This window comes from Schistocerca piceifrons, chromosome 2, assembly GCF_021461385.2.
Source record: "Schistocerca piceifrons isolate TAMUIC-IGC-003096 chromosome 2, iqSchPice1.1, whole genome shotgun sequence".
In the NCBI taxonomy this organism is placed as follows: Eukaryota; Metazoa; Arthropoda; class Insecta; order Orthoptera; family Acrididae; genus Schistocerca; species Schistocerca piceifrons.
Window position 1 is genome coordinate 544539655 of NC_060139.1, and position 21376 is coordinate 544561030.

Consider the following 21376-nt stretch of genomic DNA (forward strand, 5'->3'; position numbering starts at 1 on the left):
GTGCTCAAAATAACACAATAATAATCAAGAAGCAGTCACTGAAATGCTAACTGTTAGACGTAAGAAAGATTATGGATTAACATTCTACATCTATATCTACATAGACACTAAGCAAGCCACCATACAGAGTGTGACGGAGGGTACCCTGTAACGCTACTCGTCATTTCCTTTATTGTTCTACTCGCAAATAAAGTGAGGGAAAAATGACTGTCTATGTGTCTCCATATGAGCCCTAATTTCACTGATAATGAGGTCAATAGAGACAGGTGGCTCTTAGAGCAAACCTGAGGAACAAACTAAGATGCTCCTTACCAGCACTTCGTGTAAGAACTTGGAAATTAAAATTATACCATTTGACATATGTACTGCCTTTCTTTAAAACAGATGCCTAGTACTTAGTCAAATTATGGACTGTCCCATCATTAAGAGGTGATGTGCATTTCTCCACAATCTGGTGTACTTGTGCCTACATATCCCAAACACCAAGTATTGGTGTTCCCTCTTGTCAGAGAGATGTCCCTTGATCTAGAATGCAATGTGCTAACAGATAATTTATCTTTTTGGCAGTACATCCTTGCTTCAGACCAGGTTTTTTACCTTCTACATGGAACAATGGGCCTGCCTTTCCCTCTCACTTACTGCATTATCATTCCTTCCATTGTCTTCTATTATGCTCCTCCATACTTAAATTTATTCACTCTTTGTACTATTTGCCCTGTAATACTTATTATGTCCATTGCTACTCTCCCCTTAGGTCTCCTTCTGTTGCCAAGTGGCCAGCATAGATGGCTGTCATGCAGAGGACACCAGTTTGGGTTCGACTCCCAGTACTGCCAAGGATTTTTTTCTCGGTGGGAGGACAGGTACAGGGTACACTCAGCCTCATGATGCCAACTGAGGAGCTACTTGACTGAACAGAGTGGCTCTGTGATCTGGGAAATCTGCAAAATGGCTGGGAGAATGATGTCCTGAACACATGCCCTCCATACTGCATTTGCATCTCTATGATGCCGTAAGGCAGAGGACGATACAGTGGTTGGTAGACAAACCGTGAGCCTTTACAGCATGGACAAGGAGCTCATTTAACCCTCCTCTCATTCCTCAATCTCACCGCCACTTCACACTTGTTTGCATTAAATTTCAGTTCAAACTGTCCCACCACATCTAGCCTTCCTTTTACTCTCCTCCACCATTTCCCACACCATTAAATCAGCCATTGATGTTATGTTTTTGTCTCCTATTTGGACTGCCTCCCCTGTCATTACCTCATCGATAATGGTGGAGACAAGTAGAGGAAGATCGTGCACTCTCTTGCTTCAATCAATTTTTCCGTTCAATCCTTTCTGTCTTTTCTCTTCTTACTTTTAGACAACTCACACCTCCCCGATACATTTCCTTTGCTCTTCTCACACACAGCCTTTGAATTCCCATTTTCTGAAGGTTTTTCCCAGATTCTGCTTCTTTTCATACTATTCTCTCCGAAAGAGCAGCATCCGATTTTGTATGAACACGGTAGTATGTTAATTTGCTCAGAACTGACAGTTTACTTAGATAAAAGAACATAAAGATGTAGAAAGTATTTTTTATGAATAATGTGTCAAGAGGTAATTGTCTTAGAGTTTTAATGCATATTTAGCAGTGATTTATTAAATGATGTTCCAATGGTATAATTTACTCCACTTCAATCCTTGATATGAATTTTATGTGTAAAAATTTTGATACACCTCAACTACCTTTCACACTAAAATGGTAGTGGATTAACTATAAATACTACCCATGTGATATGTTTGATAAGCTTTCTGTATTACCAGCTACTTTTCATTGAGCTGGAAAGTTTTCTTTAATGAGAATGTTATTAGTTTATTACAATGACTCATACATACTAGTATATGTAAGCCATTCACTGTCTAGTTTCCCCAAGAATAATTATTTAAATGGCAGTCTGGCTAGAGCAGCCAGAGAGAGCAGTCATGTGTGTATGAGGTGTGCTTGCTTGAGTTAATGTGTGTTTTTTTTCTTTCATTTTCTGAGGAAAGCTTTGGCCAAAAGCCAAGTGTGTAAGTCACTTTACTGTGCCAATTCACAACTCAGTGTGTCATCTTAATGGTGAGTACCAATCAATCCTTTTCATAAGTGTTGATTTAATTACAGATATACAGCAAATGTAATGTGCACTAGCAACGAATTAAATTTACACCAAACAGCAAACAGGATGAAGTCTTTTGAATCTTCTTGTAACACTAATCCATACTTGGGTATATTGTTTTCTTACTACTTCTATTAGTCTGTCTTGTGTTTATAGCAGATGTCATTTTTAAAAGCTTGCTTATCAGCTCCAACTCTTTCTGTGTCTGCAGATTAAATAAATTGCAATTCTTCTAATACGACAAGAAATGAAACAGATTCATTACATCCAGATGGTTGGTGTGAGCCATCTTTAGCAGTTCCTCTTCTCTGGGGGCAGTGCTTGTAAGGGCTAACGGTCTGCCTGCACACAGCAACCTCTGTGCATGTGCATGCTTAGCTGCCACAATCTGAAATGCTGACCAGCTACTTGTGTCAGTACAGGTGGGTGCCTACCACAGAATGCCTTGACAGAATAACTCATTATACCTGTTAGCATAAGGCATCATATTCTTTCAAACTGGTAGCTTGCAGTTCAGGGCACAAGGAACTACTCTGTTCTATCTACCTCAGTTCACCACATGACTGAACTGAGTTACATTCTACTACAGTATGAAAGGTTTGTATCTGCAACCTCTTCTTGCTGTATTGTATGTACATACTGTACTGTATCTCAGCTGAAGGTTTAAATGTTAGCTACTGAGTTCTCTACAACAGAATTTTGAATCTGGTGCTAATACACAAAACTGGCAGATGTGAAGAAGCAGTGGAATGTATTATTGTCTCAAGAACTTACATTTTGAAAACAGCTTATATCAATGTGAAGCATATTTCTGAAAAATTTAATTTAGTATGTACCTTTATTTCATTGTAGAGACTCTTTGATTTCAGATTAGCAGCTTCAGTGGTTGCAATGCTGTAGTCCCAACCGCAAAATATTTTGTGAGCATATACATTTTTTATCCCACCTGATGTTTCAATGAAGACTTTTCTGTAAGATCTGGCAACACTGGAAAAAGATAAACACACAATTATGATCAACTACATATTTTAGTGCACAACAGCATCCAGTAAAAGAAGATGGCAGACTTTCCATGTAGTGTACATTTTAAACTACATGGATGATGATATGTCTGAAAACCACTGCTTTCTTGCGTCACTAACATTTTTTTAAAAAGAGGTAATAAAGAACTATGAAACATATCATTGTAAGTTCAACTTATATGCTTAGGCAGCCATCCTTGCAAAACAAAAATGTGTAAAATAGAGGTGTTCTCAAGAGAAAAGCTAATAGTCATTACAAATAAGCTTCACATTTCATCGGGTTTAGAATATTACAATCATTTATTACTAATTATTACCAAATCTTACTCATTCATCAGTAATGACTGGACAGATTGCATCAGACTTACAATGCTATGAATACATACAATAGAGAAGACATATACAGCAAATCAGGAATACTGCACTAGTAATGCATGATGTTATTACTTAATAAATAAAGAAAAGTAGTTATGTAATTAAGAAATAATTGCAACTATCATAATTTGACAGCAATATGGCATGAGCTAACAGTTCAACATCACTACTTTGCAATTTCACTTCAAAAATTCAGTAACTGAATACAAAAATCACTTCTCTCAGGGCATTTGCATTCTGAAGTTTTGTTATAAACATATCCAGTGGCAATCAACACATTAAATATTTTCAATGTGAGTAGTGGAAATTTCTCTAATATTCAGGATAACCAGCAGCTTGGGATGCCCCACTCCTTTTTATGAGCGTTATAACTGCAGATTTCATTCCCTATAGCTGAGGTTTCCTGGCTTTTTTTTTTCATAATTGAAGCAATTTAAGACATATTGACGAGGTAGATAAATGAAAGTTTGCACTGGTAAAGTTTCTTATCTGATGTTTATATCATGCTACCTGCATTTTTGGGAGTAGTGCTGCACAGTACACTGTTAAAAATACTGTCTGACTTCATATACTTTAATTTTCTTCGAAGGTATATGATATATAAGAGTATCCTGCAAGTATGTGCAGTGTTTTCTTTCCACAAGAGCTTACCATAAATAATGCAACTGAGAACTTTCTCAGTGCTCAAGTTGTTCAAAAGTTCGCTATTACTACAAATACAGAATATGTGGTATGTTTTATCTTAATTTATTAAATTCATTTATAATGAACCATTCCTTGGTCATAATGAATACTCCATTTTCTTCATGAATTGCCTGAATAGGGTACTTTCCACTAAATAATAGTGTTGTATGATCTATGAAGATTGTGATCTGATCATGTTTGCTCAAGTGGGTGTAGCAATATTAGCAGAAACCCAAATACAGATCACTAATGCAAATCATATTCCATCCATTGTCACTTGTTTCCTGAATAGGACTCTAAGTTGCAACACCAAACTCACAGCATGTCCAATTGTTCAATAAGCATGGAATGTCATTCAATCAAATGACTTACTAAGGTCTCTATGGATTCCTTTTCTGCACAGGCTTTCCTCATTATTCTTATTCTATCAATGCTGCCACAACGGTGGAAACACAAGTTTGCACATTTTGAAATATGTTACAGTTAGAATATCTTAAAAGAATCTGTTTCTTAGCATAGTTACTGTAGTTACTTGTTCTGTAATTAATTAATTAAAATAATTATTATTTCTTTACTTTCTCAGACGTTAAGTCTGGTTAAAAATGGAAAGTGACGCGGACCTTGATCAAGTGTCACTTCCTTTTAACTGTATGGTATGTGTTATATTGCATTTAGGAACTTTCGGGCAATTGAACATGTATCAATAATTACAGATTTCTGTAGTTGTATGTATAAGTTTGGATGTAGCTGTATTGCATTGATGTACTGGTGGATTTTGTGTGGTATGACTCCTGTAGTTGATAGTATAATTGGTATAATGTCAACTTTATCCTGATGCCACATGTCCTTGACTTCCTCAGCCAGTATTATTATTATTATTATTATTATTATTATGTAGTAGTAGTAGTAGTAGTAGTAGTAGTAGTAGTAGTGGTGGTAGCTTTATTCATCCGTAGATCTCTTTTTACAAGGACACAGGACATGTCAAAGTATTTACAAGTTTAGATCAATTTAAAATAAGGTAATTCGTATACACACATATTTACAGACTTCTAGTTAGAGACAATCATTAGATTCACACCTGGTATACAATACTTTTTTAACAAATAATTTATTAAATAATGTAATGTCACACTGTTCACTCATATCTCACTATCAGTCACTGCACACACTATACACACATTGTTTCATAACACTCCACTCACTACACACACAAACACACGCACACACTGGTGATCTCTGGGCCATTTTTGTACAACAACTTCCTATTTGCTATCTTGAAATACTGACTCAGTATCCTTCTATAATGAGTGAGATGTTGAGCTCTGAAAGAGGGAGACGTGTTAGTATTGTGCAGTGCATAGCGTCGGGTAAGTTTTCCTAGAAAAGGAAGAAAAAAGGAAAAAAAACATAGTGTGAAGGTGTTATGTGGAATGTTGGATGTTTTATAATCATTATTATTATTATTATTATTATTTATTTGCATAACTTTTTTTTACCAAACCCCTACTCTGTTTTATCTAAGTAATCCTTCAATATATAAAACATATTGCATAACAGGTACTTTTAGCTGCCTTTTTAAATAATTGTATTTTTGAAATTTCATTTATCCCTTTTGGTAATTTATTGTACAGTTTTATTCCTTGGTAGAAAATGCTGTTTTTAGTTTTATTTTTATTTCTTCTTGGCAAATGTAAGTTGAGTCTAGCTTTTGTTCCATGTCATATACAGAACTGTTTGTGCAGTAATTACCAGTGTTATTTTTGATGTGTACAACTGACTGGTTAATGTACTAACACAGAGCAGTTAAAATCCTCAGTGTTTTGAACAGATCTTCACAATGAGCTCGACTACCATTTTTTGTTATGATTTTTATGGCTCTTTTCTGGAGTTTGAAAATTGGGTTCATATTTTGTGCATTTTTCCCCAAAAAAGAATGCCATAGCATATGAATAGTATGTAACTAAAAGACACTGCATGTTACACATTGATGATAGGGTTCCAAGGGCATAACATGCTGATGACATTCTGTTTGCAAGTACCTTTGTGTGTTCACACCACTTCAACTGAGAATCAATATTCATTCCCAGAAATTTTGCATTTGTTGCACAGTCTATAGAAATGCCATCTACATTTAATTTAAAATTGTCATTTTCCCTCTTCAAACTGAAATTCATGGCATTAGTTATCATTATGTTCAATGTCACTTTATTGCTTATTGACAAATCATAAACTTCCTTGGGAGCTTCATTTGCTTTCTCTGCAAGGAGTTCTCTTGTTTTCTCAGTGACTACAATACTGTTGTCATCAGCAAAGAGAATTTTTCACCGAGAGTAATACTACTGGGAAAGTCATTGATGTATATCAGGAACAGTATTGGTCCTAATACGCTACCTTGCAGAACCCCTATATTAATGTATTTTGGTTCTGATAAGTGTTTTACAAAATGTTTGGATCTATTTGAAGTATGCGTTATCTCTACTCTTTGTACCCTATCTGCTAGGTATGTTTGCAACCAGTCATTAGCTACCCCTCTTATTCCTAATGCTTCTAATTTATTTAATAGAATATTTACATAGTATAGGACATACCATCAACAACTGAACTCTCTGGCAGTTTGTAAGCTTTGACTATGATCATGACCTTGTTAGTGTTCATTTTTCTCCATTTAATACTTGTACAAAGCTGTTGACCATTTCAATACTCACAGAGTTCAGAGTTCATAGCCAAACCTCAACTCACTTGTACAGTTTTTTCCATTATTCTAACAAAGTTCTCATTAAATTCACCAGACTACTAGATTTTATCAAATCTGTAGGTTTTGTCCTATATCCGTTGAGTAGGTCTGATGTAGCATTGTATGGATTATGTACTTTTTCAGTTTAGCTGGTGTCGTAATTTTTTATTTCATTCCTACACATGTTTTTTGCCACCAAATAACGGCAATCACACAGCCTTTACACTTCCACTTGTTACTGCTCTGAAACAGTCATTGTGTTAGATTACAAGTAATTGCATATTATTATTATTATTTTATCCCTAATGGTTTGAGAACACTGTGGCTGTTTTCATAAAAATCACCAACAGGAAAAACTGCAACCAGCCACACTTTTTGAATTAGAGTTCGAAGTGAAGTTTCCATTGTAAACAAAACCACAGTTACAAGAATTTACAATACACAGCATGATTTTAAGGAGAAATGTTAATGGCAAACAACAACAGAGAAAGGTTAGAGTCAACTAGAAAATTTAATCTTGATAAGAGAACATTCACAATAATAACTTTTTGCATCAAGTTAAAACTGCGCACATGATTGGGATACAAACGTAGATTTTCACAGAATGAATGTTCTCTCTGCAATCGAGTATGCACTTATTTGAAACTTTCAGGAAGATAAAAGGTGTAAAAGTGGGATGTGAGTTGTGTTCAGATAGCTGAGTCAGTAGAACACTTGCCTGCAAAGGTGAAGGTCTCATGTTTGAATCCCTGTCCGGCACACAGTTTTAATCTGCCTAGTGTTTTACTAATTGGGCTGTTGTAGCTCCCCTTATGAATCATCTCAAAGCTTCAACCTGGCACTGTTCACCTCCTGTTCTATCAGATCACAACCTTAATTGGAAAACAACATCCTAGATTTAAATAAGCACATTACTTTAGCAGTATTTGCAATATGAACGATTACTGTTAAAAATGAAGAAACTAAATTAGTCTGGATATTTGCATTTACTAATAAGTATTGGACTCATTTTTGGAGAAATACACTCCTGGAAATTGAAATAAGAACATCGTGAATTCATTGTCCCAGGAAGGGGAAACTTTATTGACACATTCCTGGGGTCAGATACATCACATGATCACACTGACAGAACCACAGGCACATAGACACAGGCAACAGAGCATGCACAATGTTGGCACTAGTACAGTGTATATCCACCTTTCGCAGCAATGCAGGCTGCTACTCTCCCATGGAGACGATCGTAGAGATGCTGGATGTAGTCCTGTGGAACGGCTTGCCATGCCATTTCCACCTGGCGCCTCAGTTGGACCAGCGTTCGTGCTGGACGTGCAGACCGCGTGAGACGATGCTTCATCCAGTCCCAAACATGCTCAATGGGGGACAGATCCGGAGATCTTGCTGGCCAGGGTAGTTGACTTACACCTTCTAGAGCACGTTGGGTGGCACGGGATACATGCAGACGTGCATTGTCCTGTTGGAACAGCAAGTTCCCTTGCCGGTCTAGGAATGGTAGAATGATGGGTTCGATGACGGTTTGGATGTACCGTGCACTATTCAGTGTCCCCTCGACGATCACCAGTGGTGTACGGCCAGTGTAGGAGATCGCTCCCCACACCATGATGCCGGGTGTTGGCCCTGTGTGCCTCGGTCGTATGCAGTCCTGATTGTGGCGCTCACCTGCACGGCGCCAAACACGCATACGACCATCATTGGCACCAAGGCAGAAGCGACTCATCGCTGAAGACGACACGTCTCCATTCGTCCCTCCATTCACGCCTGTCGCGACACCACTGGAGGCGGGCTGCATGATGTTGGGGCGTGAGCGGAAGACGGCCTAACGGTGTGCGGGACCATAGCCCAGCTTCATGGAGACGGTTGCGAATGGTCCTCGCCGATACCCCAGGAGCAACAGTGTCCCTAATTTGCTGGGAAGTGGCGGTGCGGTCCCCTACGACACTGCGTAGGATCCTACGGTCTTGGCGTGCATCCGTGCGTCGCTGCGGTCCGGTCCCAGGTCGACGGGCACGTGCGCCTTCTGCCGACCACTGGCGACAACATCGATGTACTGTGGAGACCTCACGCCCCACGTGTTGAGCAATTCGGCGGTACGTCCACCCGGCCTCCCGCATGCCCACTATACGCCCTCGCTCAAAGTCCGTCAACTGCACATACGGTTCACGTCCACGCTGTCGCGGCATGCTACCAGTGTTAAAGACTGCGATGGAGCTCCGTATGCCACGGCAAACTGGCTGACACTGACGGCGGCGGTGCACAAATGCTGCGCAGCTAGCGCCATTCGACGGCCAACACCGCGGTTCCTGGTGTGTCCGCTGTGCCGTGCGTGTGATCATTGCTTGTACAGCCCTCTGGCAGTGTCCAGAGCAAGTATGGTGGGTCTGCCACACCGGTGTCAATGTGTTCTTTTTTTCCATTTCCAGGAGTGTATAACTTACAGTGACACTATATGTGAAATATAGAAGTGTGTTATGAGAATTACATGTGATGTTAATTCTAGAACATCCTGCATCGACCTTTTCCAAAAAGACTTTGTAATCTGACAACCATGTCATTAACAAAATCGCATTTTTCAAAAAAGAAAATAGTGCAAAAGAAGAATTTAATCCTTGGATAAAAAAAAATCAGTAATGACTTCAATTCCACCAGTCATGCCACCTTGGAGACAGACAGAGGCACAACATGCAGAGCCCACTGGCACAGGTACTACTACTACTTCTTGTCGTCCTTCTTAGATCATTTTGATGTCTACGAGGGCTTGCTGTCACAGATACGTGGACAGAGGAGGAATGCAAAGTCCTATGACCTGCAGCCTGTGGATCCTTCTGCCACTGGCTCGCATCCAGTTGCAGATCACCAGATTCCTGGGAAGTGACTATCCCAGGGGACCCCTTCTTGGTAAGAGATGGGGCAGGGTGTTGCTGGAGACTGACGTTCCTGGTGAGTTGAGAGTTAATACACCCAAAGTGGGGGGGGGGGGGGGGGGCGAGGTTGTCCAGGAAACGGTAGGAGGAGGGTACCTAACCACCAGGGGAACAGGCATACTTGAGTGGCCCCACAGAACGTATATGATCAAACACAGTACAACAGAGAGTCTGCTTTGCATGGATTCTTCAAGTCCTTGACAGGATTCAAGAAGTATGTGGCACCAGATGCCCCTGCACAGGTCACAAGCAATTCTCGCAAAATATGGGATGGGGGATGATGGTTTACAGGCATGCAGCTGGTGTTTCCAGTGGGTACAGATCAGGCACATTTGCTGGCCACCTCTTAAATTAACCACACCAAATCTGTAAGTAATCATGCTGACCCTGTGCTGATGTGGGACAAAGGTACACGAAGAAGAAGAAGGAGAATTTTGTGACCCGTGCATAAATATCTTGTGTGACATACCTCCAGAAAACTACCAAGGACCTGTCAAATCCATGCCATCCGGAATTGGTACTGTATTGCATTCTAAAGGCGAACCAACACACTTGCTTATTTAATGTCTTTTGTGCAAGTAGTATGGTTTTCGACTGAACTGAAAAGGTTTCCGTTGGTGACTACTACTACTACTACTACTACTACTACTACTACTCCTCCTCCACTGTAGGGTATCTTCACAGAACTCTTAAAATAAACATTTTACATTATTTTATATAATATTAGCCCTCCATTAATATAATATTTCATAAATTTAAGTCATTTTACTGTATTGCACTTAAATGTACACTACTGGTCAAAAGTTTTCAATCAAGCACGATCAAAACTATATACTCTATCTCACTGTACTAACACGCAGCACAAACTAAATAGACCAACAAAATAAGTATTTTCTCTCTATCCTTAAGCACAATATAATACAGTCTAGATTTTAGCCTCTTTAAAATATTCACCTTTTACCCTCAGAAGAGCTGCACAAACTCTTGGCACTCAGGAGATAAGATTTTCTGGTGTTTTTACAGATATTGCAGTTCAAGAAGTGCATAAATTATTCCATCTATCTTCAGCATTTAATGTGCTCATTTTTCTGAGCTCCCTGTCAATCTCAACCCATAAGAGTTTAATGAGATTTAAATCATGTGACTGACATGGCCAAATCACAATCTTCAATTCTCTACATTTTCCTTTTCTATTGACATATGTGCTGCACAATTTAGAAGCATGTTTGAGACCTGCTGCAGAACAAACCCACAACCAGTAACCTTCTTGTCAGATGGAACTGCACTGTTGATCACTATCCTGTGACATTCTCCCTTCTTTAATGTTTCATGAATTTCCACCAGACCACTAACTTTATGCTAAAATATGAAGTAAAGCAATCACCATAACCGGCCATTCACAATGCTTCAGTGCTAGTATCACACTCTTGTGCTAGTATCACACTCTTCATATGTTCTCCATGAAGTCAATGAACAAATATTCGACAATGGTTTCCAAATACTTCAAACTAACATTCGGCTTTGAATAACATCTTCGACCATTGCTGCATGGCCCAGTTTTTATGTTACTGTAGTCACTGTGATCTTTCCATCTTATTTTGTTTGCATAACAAAGGTTTTTTGGCCACTATGCAGCCATTTAACCTTTCTCATGAAGAGTAGGAGCATTAAAAGAAATTATATGATTGCTATTTGACTGACTAAAGCAATGACTTTTTCATAACATTTCCAATAAAGGTACACAAAATTTGTTCTAATATGCAACGAAAATACAAATTCTACAAATGTTATGCAACTGCTTTAGTTCCACACTGAACAAAAAAGTATAGTATACATTTTGAGCAAGGAAAGGTCCACAGAAGTGGGATCAAGTTTTTGAAATCATCTACACCATGATGTAGGTTAGGGCCCCACACATCACATGCCGCAGGCACTCACCCTGAAGGGCCCTCATTTGCAAGTATTCAATTAACCCTTTGAGCACAGCACCCGTATGGCCATACGGGTGTGCTCAGCCAGGCGTTGCCCGCAGCGCCTGTATCCTGTACGGGCGAGTGTCTACTGGTCACCTGAATGTCATTTAGTGTCTCTCAGAAGCCATTTCCTCGCTGGGTGTGGAGGTAGTTCATTGTTCTGGTGCCAGAGGTCAGCACTTACTATCTCAAACTAGTGGCAACTGAGAGAAGTACAAGGTCCGAGTGTTTTGTAGTTCATTCACACTCGTTTACAGAGGTAAAAACGGCATATTTCAAACTGACCGAGTCTGATATCTTGGATATTTTATATAGGGATCCGGGATCATATTTTGAAGATATTGACAGAGAGTTCATACTCTCCAGAAGAAAGTACGAGTGATGATTCAGGTATGTCTCTCTTCCATTTTTTTTTTAAAGTGAGTAGTTTATTCCCACATTTTCTATTGTAAGCATTGCTCACTACTTCTTTTCCATTTCTGATGATTAACTATTGATGTATACATTTATTTCATGCAGACTGTGGTACAACCTCCAGTCGCCACCTGTGGTACTGGTACCTGGTCGTGTGCCTATCAACAAGGAAAGAGAGAAAGATTGGTCCAAAGTAGATTAACAACCACAACTGCCCATGTTTCAGGAATAAGTCGATAAAGCCTCACATTTTCAAGATGACACTCATGAGTTTCAGTATTTTAGTTATTTCTTTTATGACTGCATGATTCAACACATCAAAAGTGAAATGAATTGGTACGCTGGGAACACAATTGCAACAATGAAGCATAAAGGTAGTCTAAAAATGAACTCTGTGTGGCATAAATGGCCTGTGGTAAAATTACATGAAATTTACTGGAGTTTCAACATTATTTTACATATGCGCATCCTCAAATAGCCAGAAATCAATCATTATTGGCCACCAGACCTGTTTTTGCAATTGTGATTTGTGAGTAAACTGTTGGGCCATGATCAATTTTGTACTATATTGTCCATGTTACATTTGAAGGGTAGTGCTAGATACATCAGTAGAGGCAAAGTAAAGCACGATCACTTCATAAAGTGAGGCTTTTTTTTTTATTTCTCCATAAGCAAATGTAAGAGTAGTTTTTATCCCGATATTAATCTTACAGTAGATAAGGCAATGTGTCCTTTTCATGGCAGGGTTGGCTTCGGGGGTATATGAAAACAAACCTAATAAATAGGGGATAAAACTGTATGCTCTCTGCGATTCAGCAATTGGATTCATGCTAAACTATGATGTGTACACAGGCTCTGCAGGGAATATTGACAGGGTCTTGTACACAGGTCATGTTCAGAATACTTTGGCAAACAACACAATCTATTGGACAGACGCTACACCAGCCCCTCTCTCTTGGACATGCTGTGGCAAAATAAAACACTTGCAGTGAGAACAGTAATAAAAACAGGAAAGGTTTGCCCCATCTATTCAAACCACTTTAAAAAAAAATCAGATGGTTTTTCAAAGAAAAGGACACCTCTTTCTTAGCAATAAAATGGAAATCAAAACGCGACATTTATTGTCTATAAACAAAACATAAGGCCACTACCATGGCTATTTCAGTAAAAGCCAAGTGAGGAATAACAGAAATCATAAAGCCAGATGTAAGAATAAAAGTGGTGTTGACGTATCAGATCAGTTCTCCAGCTACTATTTCTTTGCCCGAAAAAGACTGTGAAATGGCGGCAAAAACTAATTTTCCACATTTTTATTTTGTCAACAGTTGGCAGCTTCATCCTATACAAAGAGAAGATGAGAAAGAACATATCCATAGTAGACTTTATGAGCACAGTGGGGAAGAAACTGGCTGAAAAGGGAGGAGACATTTCTGTGCAACAACCAACTTTATCCTCACAAACTGAAAGGGCATTTGCATGCCATTTTCCAGAGAAGGTTCCACCTTGAAAGGTGAATACAACTCAATACTGCAAGGTCTGTTCAGATAGAGGAAAAAAGGAGATTGGTAAGCACATCATGAAGGAAAGTAGATAGTGGTGCAAGATCTGCAATGTCAGTCTTTGCGTCCCATAGTGCTTTCAGGATTACCAAACAAAAATTAATTACATCTGAACAACAGAAAATACTCTTAATTATAGATACCTACTTTTAGACTTGGTTGCACAATTTTTATGAATATAGAACAAGTAGTAATTGTGTCACTCAGCAGAGAGAACTTGTAAAACTTTTCTTTTTCATGATTCTTATTGGTTTTTTCCTTCTAGGTATGCCATTTGTTTGTAATATGTATTCTAAAATATATTTGCCTAACATAACTTACTTTTCCCTTTTAAATGATACAAAAATCATATTCCTAACACATTTCTGCATTTTGCAGTTTGATTTCAAGGATCCTTTAAATATGCCATTTCATAGCCAAGTACTGGGTGGAAAGAGGGCAGTGTTGAAAGTGTTTAAAAAAAAAAATCAATTTTATGTTATGCTTTAGAACCTCAAAACTGACAGTAGTAGGTATAGCAGCACTGTAGCAAATGGTTAGCATATCAGCCTGATATGCAAGCTTGAATCTTTTCAGATGCTTCTCAATTTTTTTAATTTTTTAATCTGTATTAATATGACTTTGATGATCATTTTTTCTCTTTTTTTTCAGTTTGAAGCTTTGTGCAAGTGATTTTAATTATTTTTGCTCTAATTTTGTTTTAATTTCTTCTATTTGATCATCTTATATTTTTATTACAATCATTATTCCAAATTTTGTGAATTTATTTATAAGCCTTTCTTTCGGTTATATCTTTATCATCATTATTTTGTCCCTTGTACAACACAAATTTGTTTTTAAATATTTGTATGACAATTACTATCCAAAAAATATATATCCTGAACGAAATGAAAAATACATTTCTGACACCACTGCACAGACTATACACATGGATTATTCCATCTTTTGTTTTTTAATCAACAGATCAGCATCTTCAAACATTTAGATATTGTGCCAGATAAATAAAAAAATAAAAAATCATGTGCATAAATATTCCAAATGAAAACATGATATGAAGAAAAAATACAAGCATTTGAAAACATTAATATAATGATTAAAATTAAGTAACAAAGGATTAGAAATTTAAAAAAATTTCATTTACACCAATTAACTGAAAAAAGTAGTGATGGTCATTTCAATAACTATTTAAAAATATAAAATTTTAAAAATATAAAATTTTAAAGCACTTGATCAGACTCGAACTCTCAACTTTCTGCATGTCAGGCTAATTAGCTACCAACTACACTATATAATGCCACTACATGTCTAGGTATCTAATTTAAGGCTCCAGAACATCAAGCAAAATATTTCTTTTGGTTACTTGCAAACAAGGACCAACAAAGGTGAATAGCTGCAGGGTGAGATACCTGGGACCCTAACCTACACCACCACATAGATTGTTTCAAAAGGTCAGTCCCACCTCTGGGGACCTCTCCTTGTAAGGGCAGTACAAGTCATACCCAAGAATTGTACAAAAACTAATCCAAAAAGTGAACTGTCATTCTTGTTGGACACTATCAGGATGCCTCCATGATACAGCTCAACTGTTCCTTTCAATGTTCTTCCACGTTTACTATAAAGAAATGAAATATCTAATTTCTCTTGGTTGATGAAAGGTACATATATTATTTTAAAAGCAACCAGCACTCGAAGACACATTTCCTCTGTGCCCCTTTTATACCAGTATCTTGATGGTAAAACATATTGTTTTTTATTTTTTTATTATTTTTCCATATTTGGGTATTATTTTATTAACTTCAAGATAAAGACAACAATGGGTTTGATGTCCAAAACAGATAAACTCTAGGTTTTAAAAACTGTTTTGTTTCTGAAATTAATTATCAGGTTACAGAGAGGGGAAGGCACTTGAATTCACTGCTTTGAGACCTACAATACTAACAGCAGAAATAACTAAAATTCCATTTGGAAAAGCAAAGTTGATACCAACATCACTGTAATGAATATAGCTATGACAGGAGACAACATCATGTAGAGAATATTTTCTTATATCCCTCTGGGTGAATACAGAATTACTATAAATAATGAGCACATCAAAACATATGATTACACAAAATATCAATAAAAATTAGCTTCAGATTTACTGTAGAAAAATTAAATTCCACTTTATCGTATACAGTGTACCATAGCTGTGATGTTTCTGAGATTATTAAAAAAAAATTAATTAAATTACACTATGAATTTCAGAATGATATAAATTCTTGAAGTATTCACTCTATCATTCTAGATAACCATTCACTTTATCAAGAAGGGAGTGGTATATTCTACAATCTATTCATCAAAATTTAATTGTTGCCTCTTGCATACTGACTATGTACCACTTGTCCAATTAACTGACTGCTAATTACAAGGCAGTTTACATTAACAAAGTTGTTGTGACATTTACAGCACACTGCATGCTGCCAAGTGCTGTTGGCAAGTGGGAGCATTCAGCCCTTGTGAGACCAATTGAGGAGCTATTGAGCTATTTGACTGAGAAGAGATGTCACCAGTCATGAAAACTGGGAATGGCTGGGAGAGTGGTGTGCTGGTCACATGCCATCCTCTTCATCTGCCTTCCTCTTCATTTCCATGTCTATAGTTCAGCCCACATGTCATATAATATCCTGCATTTATGACATCCTTGGTCATTACCAGTGATTATTTCCCTAAATAGCTCTTCTGCTATTGATCCACTGATGTTATTGTTTGTTAACATGTTTCCTACGAGTTTCTCTCTTCTTGTTTCAGTGTGCCTCCATAGAGAACTGGTTTCTAATACTCTTCTCAACACATCTTCATTGATAACTCTGTCTCCCCACCTGATCTTTATTGACCTTCTGTATCATCAAATCTCCAGGGCTTCTAAAACTCTTCTCTCTTGTTCTCATATAGTCGAAGTTTCACCCACATTTAGGGCCATACACTAAATAAATATTTTCATGGTCCATTTCATTACTACCAAGACTGACATTCTTACTGGTGGGTAAGTTCATCCTCAAATTAAATGCAATTTTCTGCTTCCCAAATAGGTAAATTTCTATATCATTCTAGCTCTTCTCTTCCAAGTCTTACTCATCAAGGTTCATACTCTTCTTCAATACTGCCCACCATCACTTTAGTCTTTTTCTTCTTTATTCCCATAGCATGCTGACAACAGAAAATCCTTTATATTGAGCTGAGGACCTTCTCTAGATCTTCCTTCTTCTCCATGACCACAGCAATATCATCTGCATATTAAAGCAAGTCTATCTTCTGCCCATTACTTTCGATCCCCACCCCAGTAGTTTCATGAACTTTGTCTATAGCTTCCTGGATGCAAGCAGTCAGTATACAAGGAGGGTGAGTAAAAATACTTGCCCCATACCATTTCTAAGTTTTGCTTCTTGTTCTTGATCACATCCACTTCTTTCTTATAAAAACTGAGTGTTGCCTACACGTCTTTGAACTTTAGACCTGTTTTCTTGAGCACTCTTGAACATCTCCTGCCAGATAACATTATCAAATGCCTTTTCATGTCTGCAAAGACAATGTGTGTTAGTTTCGTACTCTGTATTTGCCTTTCAATAAGAAGTCTCAATGCCAGAATCACCTCTCTTGTTCCTAATCCCCTCCTGGATCCAACCTGATATTCACTCACCATATCCTCCACCATCTCTTCAATTCTCCTCAGAATTATCTTCATGAAAATTTTTTGTAGATGCTATATGTTTAAGATTCAGTACTGTTAACATTTTGTAGCTGCCACCTTTTTTGGTGTAGGAATCATGAAACATTTCTGTAAGTTGGTTGGTATCTCTCCCATGTTGTAGAGGGACCTAATGAGTTTCAGCAACATCATTTTCATGCCATCACCAACTCTCTTGATTACTTCTGCAGAAATGAAACCAATACACACTGCTTTGGTCTCCTGTGAATCTTCAAAAGCTTTCACAAATTATTCTTGCAGAATGTTGTCTCCTTAGTCATCTTCATCTGCTTCCTCTTCTTATCCTATTACCTCCTGGAAAATAGGTGTTGTGTCATACAATGTAACCTTTCCATCTCTCCACTACATCTCCACCAAACAGCATTTTTTGCTCTATGTCTTCTATTGTGCCCGAGAGTGTTGTTTTGCATTTGTTAAAAAATATGATCACTGAATGAGATTTTCACTCTGCAGCGGAGTGTGCGCTGATATGAAACTTCCTGGCAGATTAAAACTGTGTGCAGGACCGAGATGGCCAGCAAGTTTCATATCAGCGCACACGCCACTGCAGAGTGAAAATCTCATTCTGAAAACATCCCCCAGGTTGTGGCTAAGCCATGTCTCCAAAATATCCTTTCTTCCAGTAGCGCTATTTCTGAAAGGTTCGCAGAAAAGCTTCTGTGAAGTTTGGAAGGTAGGAGGCGAGGTACTGGCAGAATTGAAGCTGTGAGGATGGGTCATGAGTCGTGCTTGGGTAGCTCAGCTGGTAGAGCCGGAGAAAGGCAAAAGGTCCCGAGTTCGAGTCTCGGTCCAGCACACATTATTAATCTGCCAGGAAGTTTAATATGATTGCTGTTCGGTAGGCTATACCAATTTTTCCATTCCACATATTTTCTTCCATTTCTCCATACATTTCCTCATAAAATCTTTCTTTTGTTTTCCTCACCAATAAATCTTTTCCTCGACAATAAATCTATGGGGAGTACTGAAAGACCTAAGTCGAAACAAGGCCCCGGGAGTAGACAACATTCCATTAAAACTACTGATAGCCTTGGGAGAGCCACCCCTGACAAAACTCTACCATCTGGTGAGCAAGATGTATGAGACAGGCGAAATACCCTCAGACTTCAAGAAGAATACAATTATTCCAATCCCAAAGAAAGCAGGTGTTGAACGATGCGAAAATTTCCGAACTATCAGTTTCATAAGCCATGGCTGCAAAATACTATCACGAATTCTTTACAGGCAAATTGAAAAACTGATAGAAGCCGACCTCGGGGAAGATCAGTTTGGATTCCGTAGAAATGTTGGAACACGTGAGGCAATACTAACCTTACGACTTATCTTAGAAGAAAGATTAAGGAAAGGCAAACCTATGTTTCTAGCAGTTGTAGACATAGAGAAAGCTTTTGACAATATTGACTGGAATACTCTCTTTCAAATTCTGAAGGTGGCAGGGGTAAAATACAGGGAGCGAAAGGCTATTTACAATTTGTACAGAAACCATATGGCAGTTATAAGAGTCGAGGGGCATGAAAGGGAAGCAGTGGTTGGGAAGGGAGTGAGACAGGGTTGTAGCCTATCCCCGATGTTATTCAATCTGTATATTGAGCAAGCAGTAAAGGAAACAAAAGAAAAATTCGGAGTAGGAATTAAAATGCATGGAGAAGAAATAAAAACATTGAGGTTTGCCGATCACATTGTAAATCTGTCAGAGACAGCAAAAGACTTGGAAGAGCAGTTGAACGGAATTGACAGTGTCTTGAAAGGAGGATATAAGATGAACATCAACAAAAGCAAAACGAGGATAATGGAATGTAGTCGAATTAAGTCCGGTGATGCTGAGGGAATTAGATTATCAAATGAGACACTTAAAGTAGTAAAGGAGTTTTGCTATTTGGTAAGCAAAATAACTGATGATGGTCGAAGTAGAGAGGATATAAAATGTAGACTGGCAATGGCAAGGAAAGCGTTTCTGAAGAAGAGAAATTTGTTAACATCGAGTATAGATTTAAGTGTCAGGAAGTTGTTTCTGAAAGTATTTGTATGGAGTGTAGCCATGTATGGAAGTGAAACATGGACGATAAATAGTTTAGACAAGAAGAGAATGAAAGCTTTCAAAATGTGATGCTACAGAAGAATGCTGAAGATTAGATGGGTAGATCACATAACTAATGAGGAGGTATTGAATAGAACTGGGGGGGAGAGAAATTTTGGCACAACATGACTAGAAGAAGGGATCGGTTGGTAGGACGTATTCTGAGGCATCAAGGGATCACCAATTTAATATTGGAGGGCAGTGTGGGAGGTAAAATCTTAGAGGGAGATCAAGAGATGAATACACTAAACAGATTCAGAAGGATGTAGGTTGCAGTAGGTACTGGGAGATGAAGAAGCTAGCACAGGATAGAGTAGCATTGAGAGCTGCATCAAACAAGTCTCTGGACTGAAGACCATAACAACAACAACAACAACAACAACAACACCAACACCAACAAATCTATGGGTTTGTCAAGGATGGTACAGCTTAAATTCTGATGAAACACAGGTTAATTATAAATAAACTTTCACTACTTGTGAGATCCTCCGTGAAAAACGAGTGATAGTAGGGCAATGAAACTTTGTAGAAACATTTGTAAGGACATGCAGAAACCACAGAAACAAACACATTTTAATTTCCACATGAGAAGGTATGACTTGTTCTTTGCGTATTATGTTTAGGTTCCAGGTTACAAATGTTGCTAACTCTGACAATCATCTGCATCAACAACAGGTTGAAATTGCGCTAGAGGTATCATTTCACAATTTTTCACAGCACTTTTTGGATGGTGGCCATGGAATGTTCATCACCATGACACTGCTTGAATATTGCACACTGCAGCCAGCATTTTCAGTCATGGCAACAGTAACTTCTTTAACAATTTGTGGTGCAGTTGGACACTGGCCTCTCCCAGAAGCAATTCCCAAATCACCACTAATTAGAACTTCCAAGTCATGTTTTCAACCCCAATCAGAAAAAGGACCTCTACACACTCCTTTAATGTGTTGAGACTCTCAAAGAACAACCACACTATTGTTGCGGTTTTGATAAAACAGCTGTATGAGTAAAGCTCTGCCCACTTTGTCCAGACACACATTGACTATCTGCAACTGTAATCCAAACTGATGTTTGTGTTTCATCTCTATATCACAGTATCAGTACTGGTGATTAACATTACTAACAGTGCAAATCTTGCAGCGCACAGTCTGAAAATCATTCCCATACAGTTGGGTATCCATATGGTAAATAGGTTTCTGTCTACACTGGCTCAAGTAGCGAAAGTTTAATTATAGCTATCCCGTATAAGCCACACAATCATGTCAATGTTTGGTATGATATGTTTTGTGGAACATTTACATATGTTGAAATTCTTCATACCCATTATGTTCAACTGGACACTCAGAAGAAAAGTGTCTGCTGCAAAATGTACGAGTCTCAAAGTTTGTAAAAGCAGAAGCAAGAATTCCTCAGTCCAATACTCTGTCTTCTTCCAAGTAGTAGTGTATTTTTATCACAAAAATACCTTACTAATATAGTCCTCACCTCTTAAAATGTGTATCTTTGTTTTAAAAATGTGTACTCACACTCTCCAGCAGTGTGAAACTGCTGGCCTCCAACCAACCTGTCTGTGCGCTAGACACACTGGACTTACAAACTTGGAGTTATGGTTTGGAGTGTGTTTTCATGTGAAAGCAGAAGCACTCTTATGGTTATCCCACACACCTTGACCGTAAATTTGTATGTCAATCTGGTGGTGATCAGA

The 21376-nt window shown here is 38.1% G+C and overlaps 1 protein-coding gene across 4 annotated transcripts in view; it reads right to left on the minus strand.

The window, feature by feature from the left end:
* The window catches only part of LOC124777486 (transmembrane channel-like protein 5), a 283578-nt gene that overhangs the window by 104893 nt on the left and 157309 nt on the right, over window positions 1-21376 (minus strand). For all 4 annotated transcript variants that reach the window (XM_047252924.1, XM_047252923.1, XM_047252925.1 and 1 more), the window contains exon 9: window positions 2983-3133. In XM_047252924.1, coding sequence (XP_047108880.1) covers window positions 2983-3133 — 151 coding nt within the window. The remainder of the gene's footprint in view (window positions 1-2982; window positions 3134-21376) is intronic.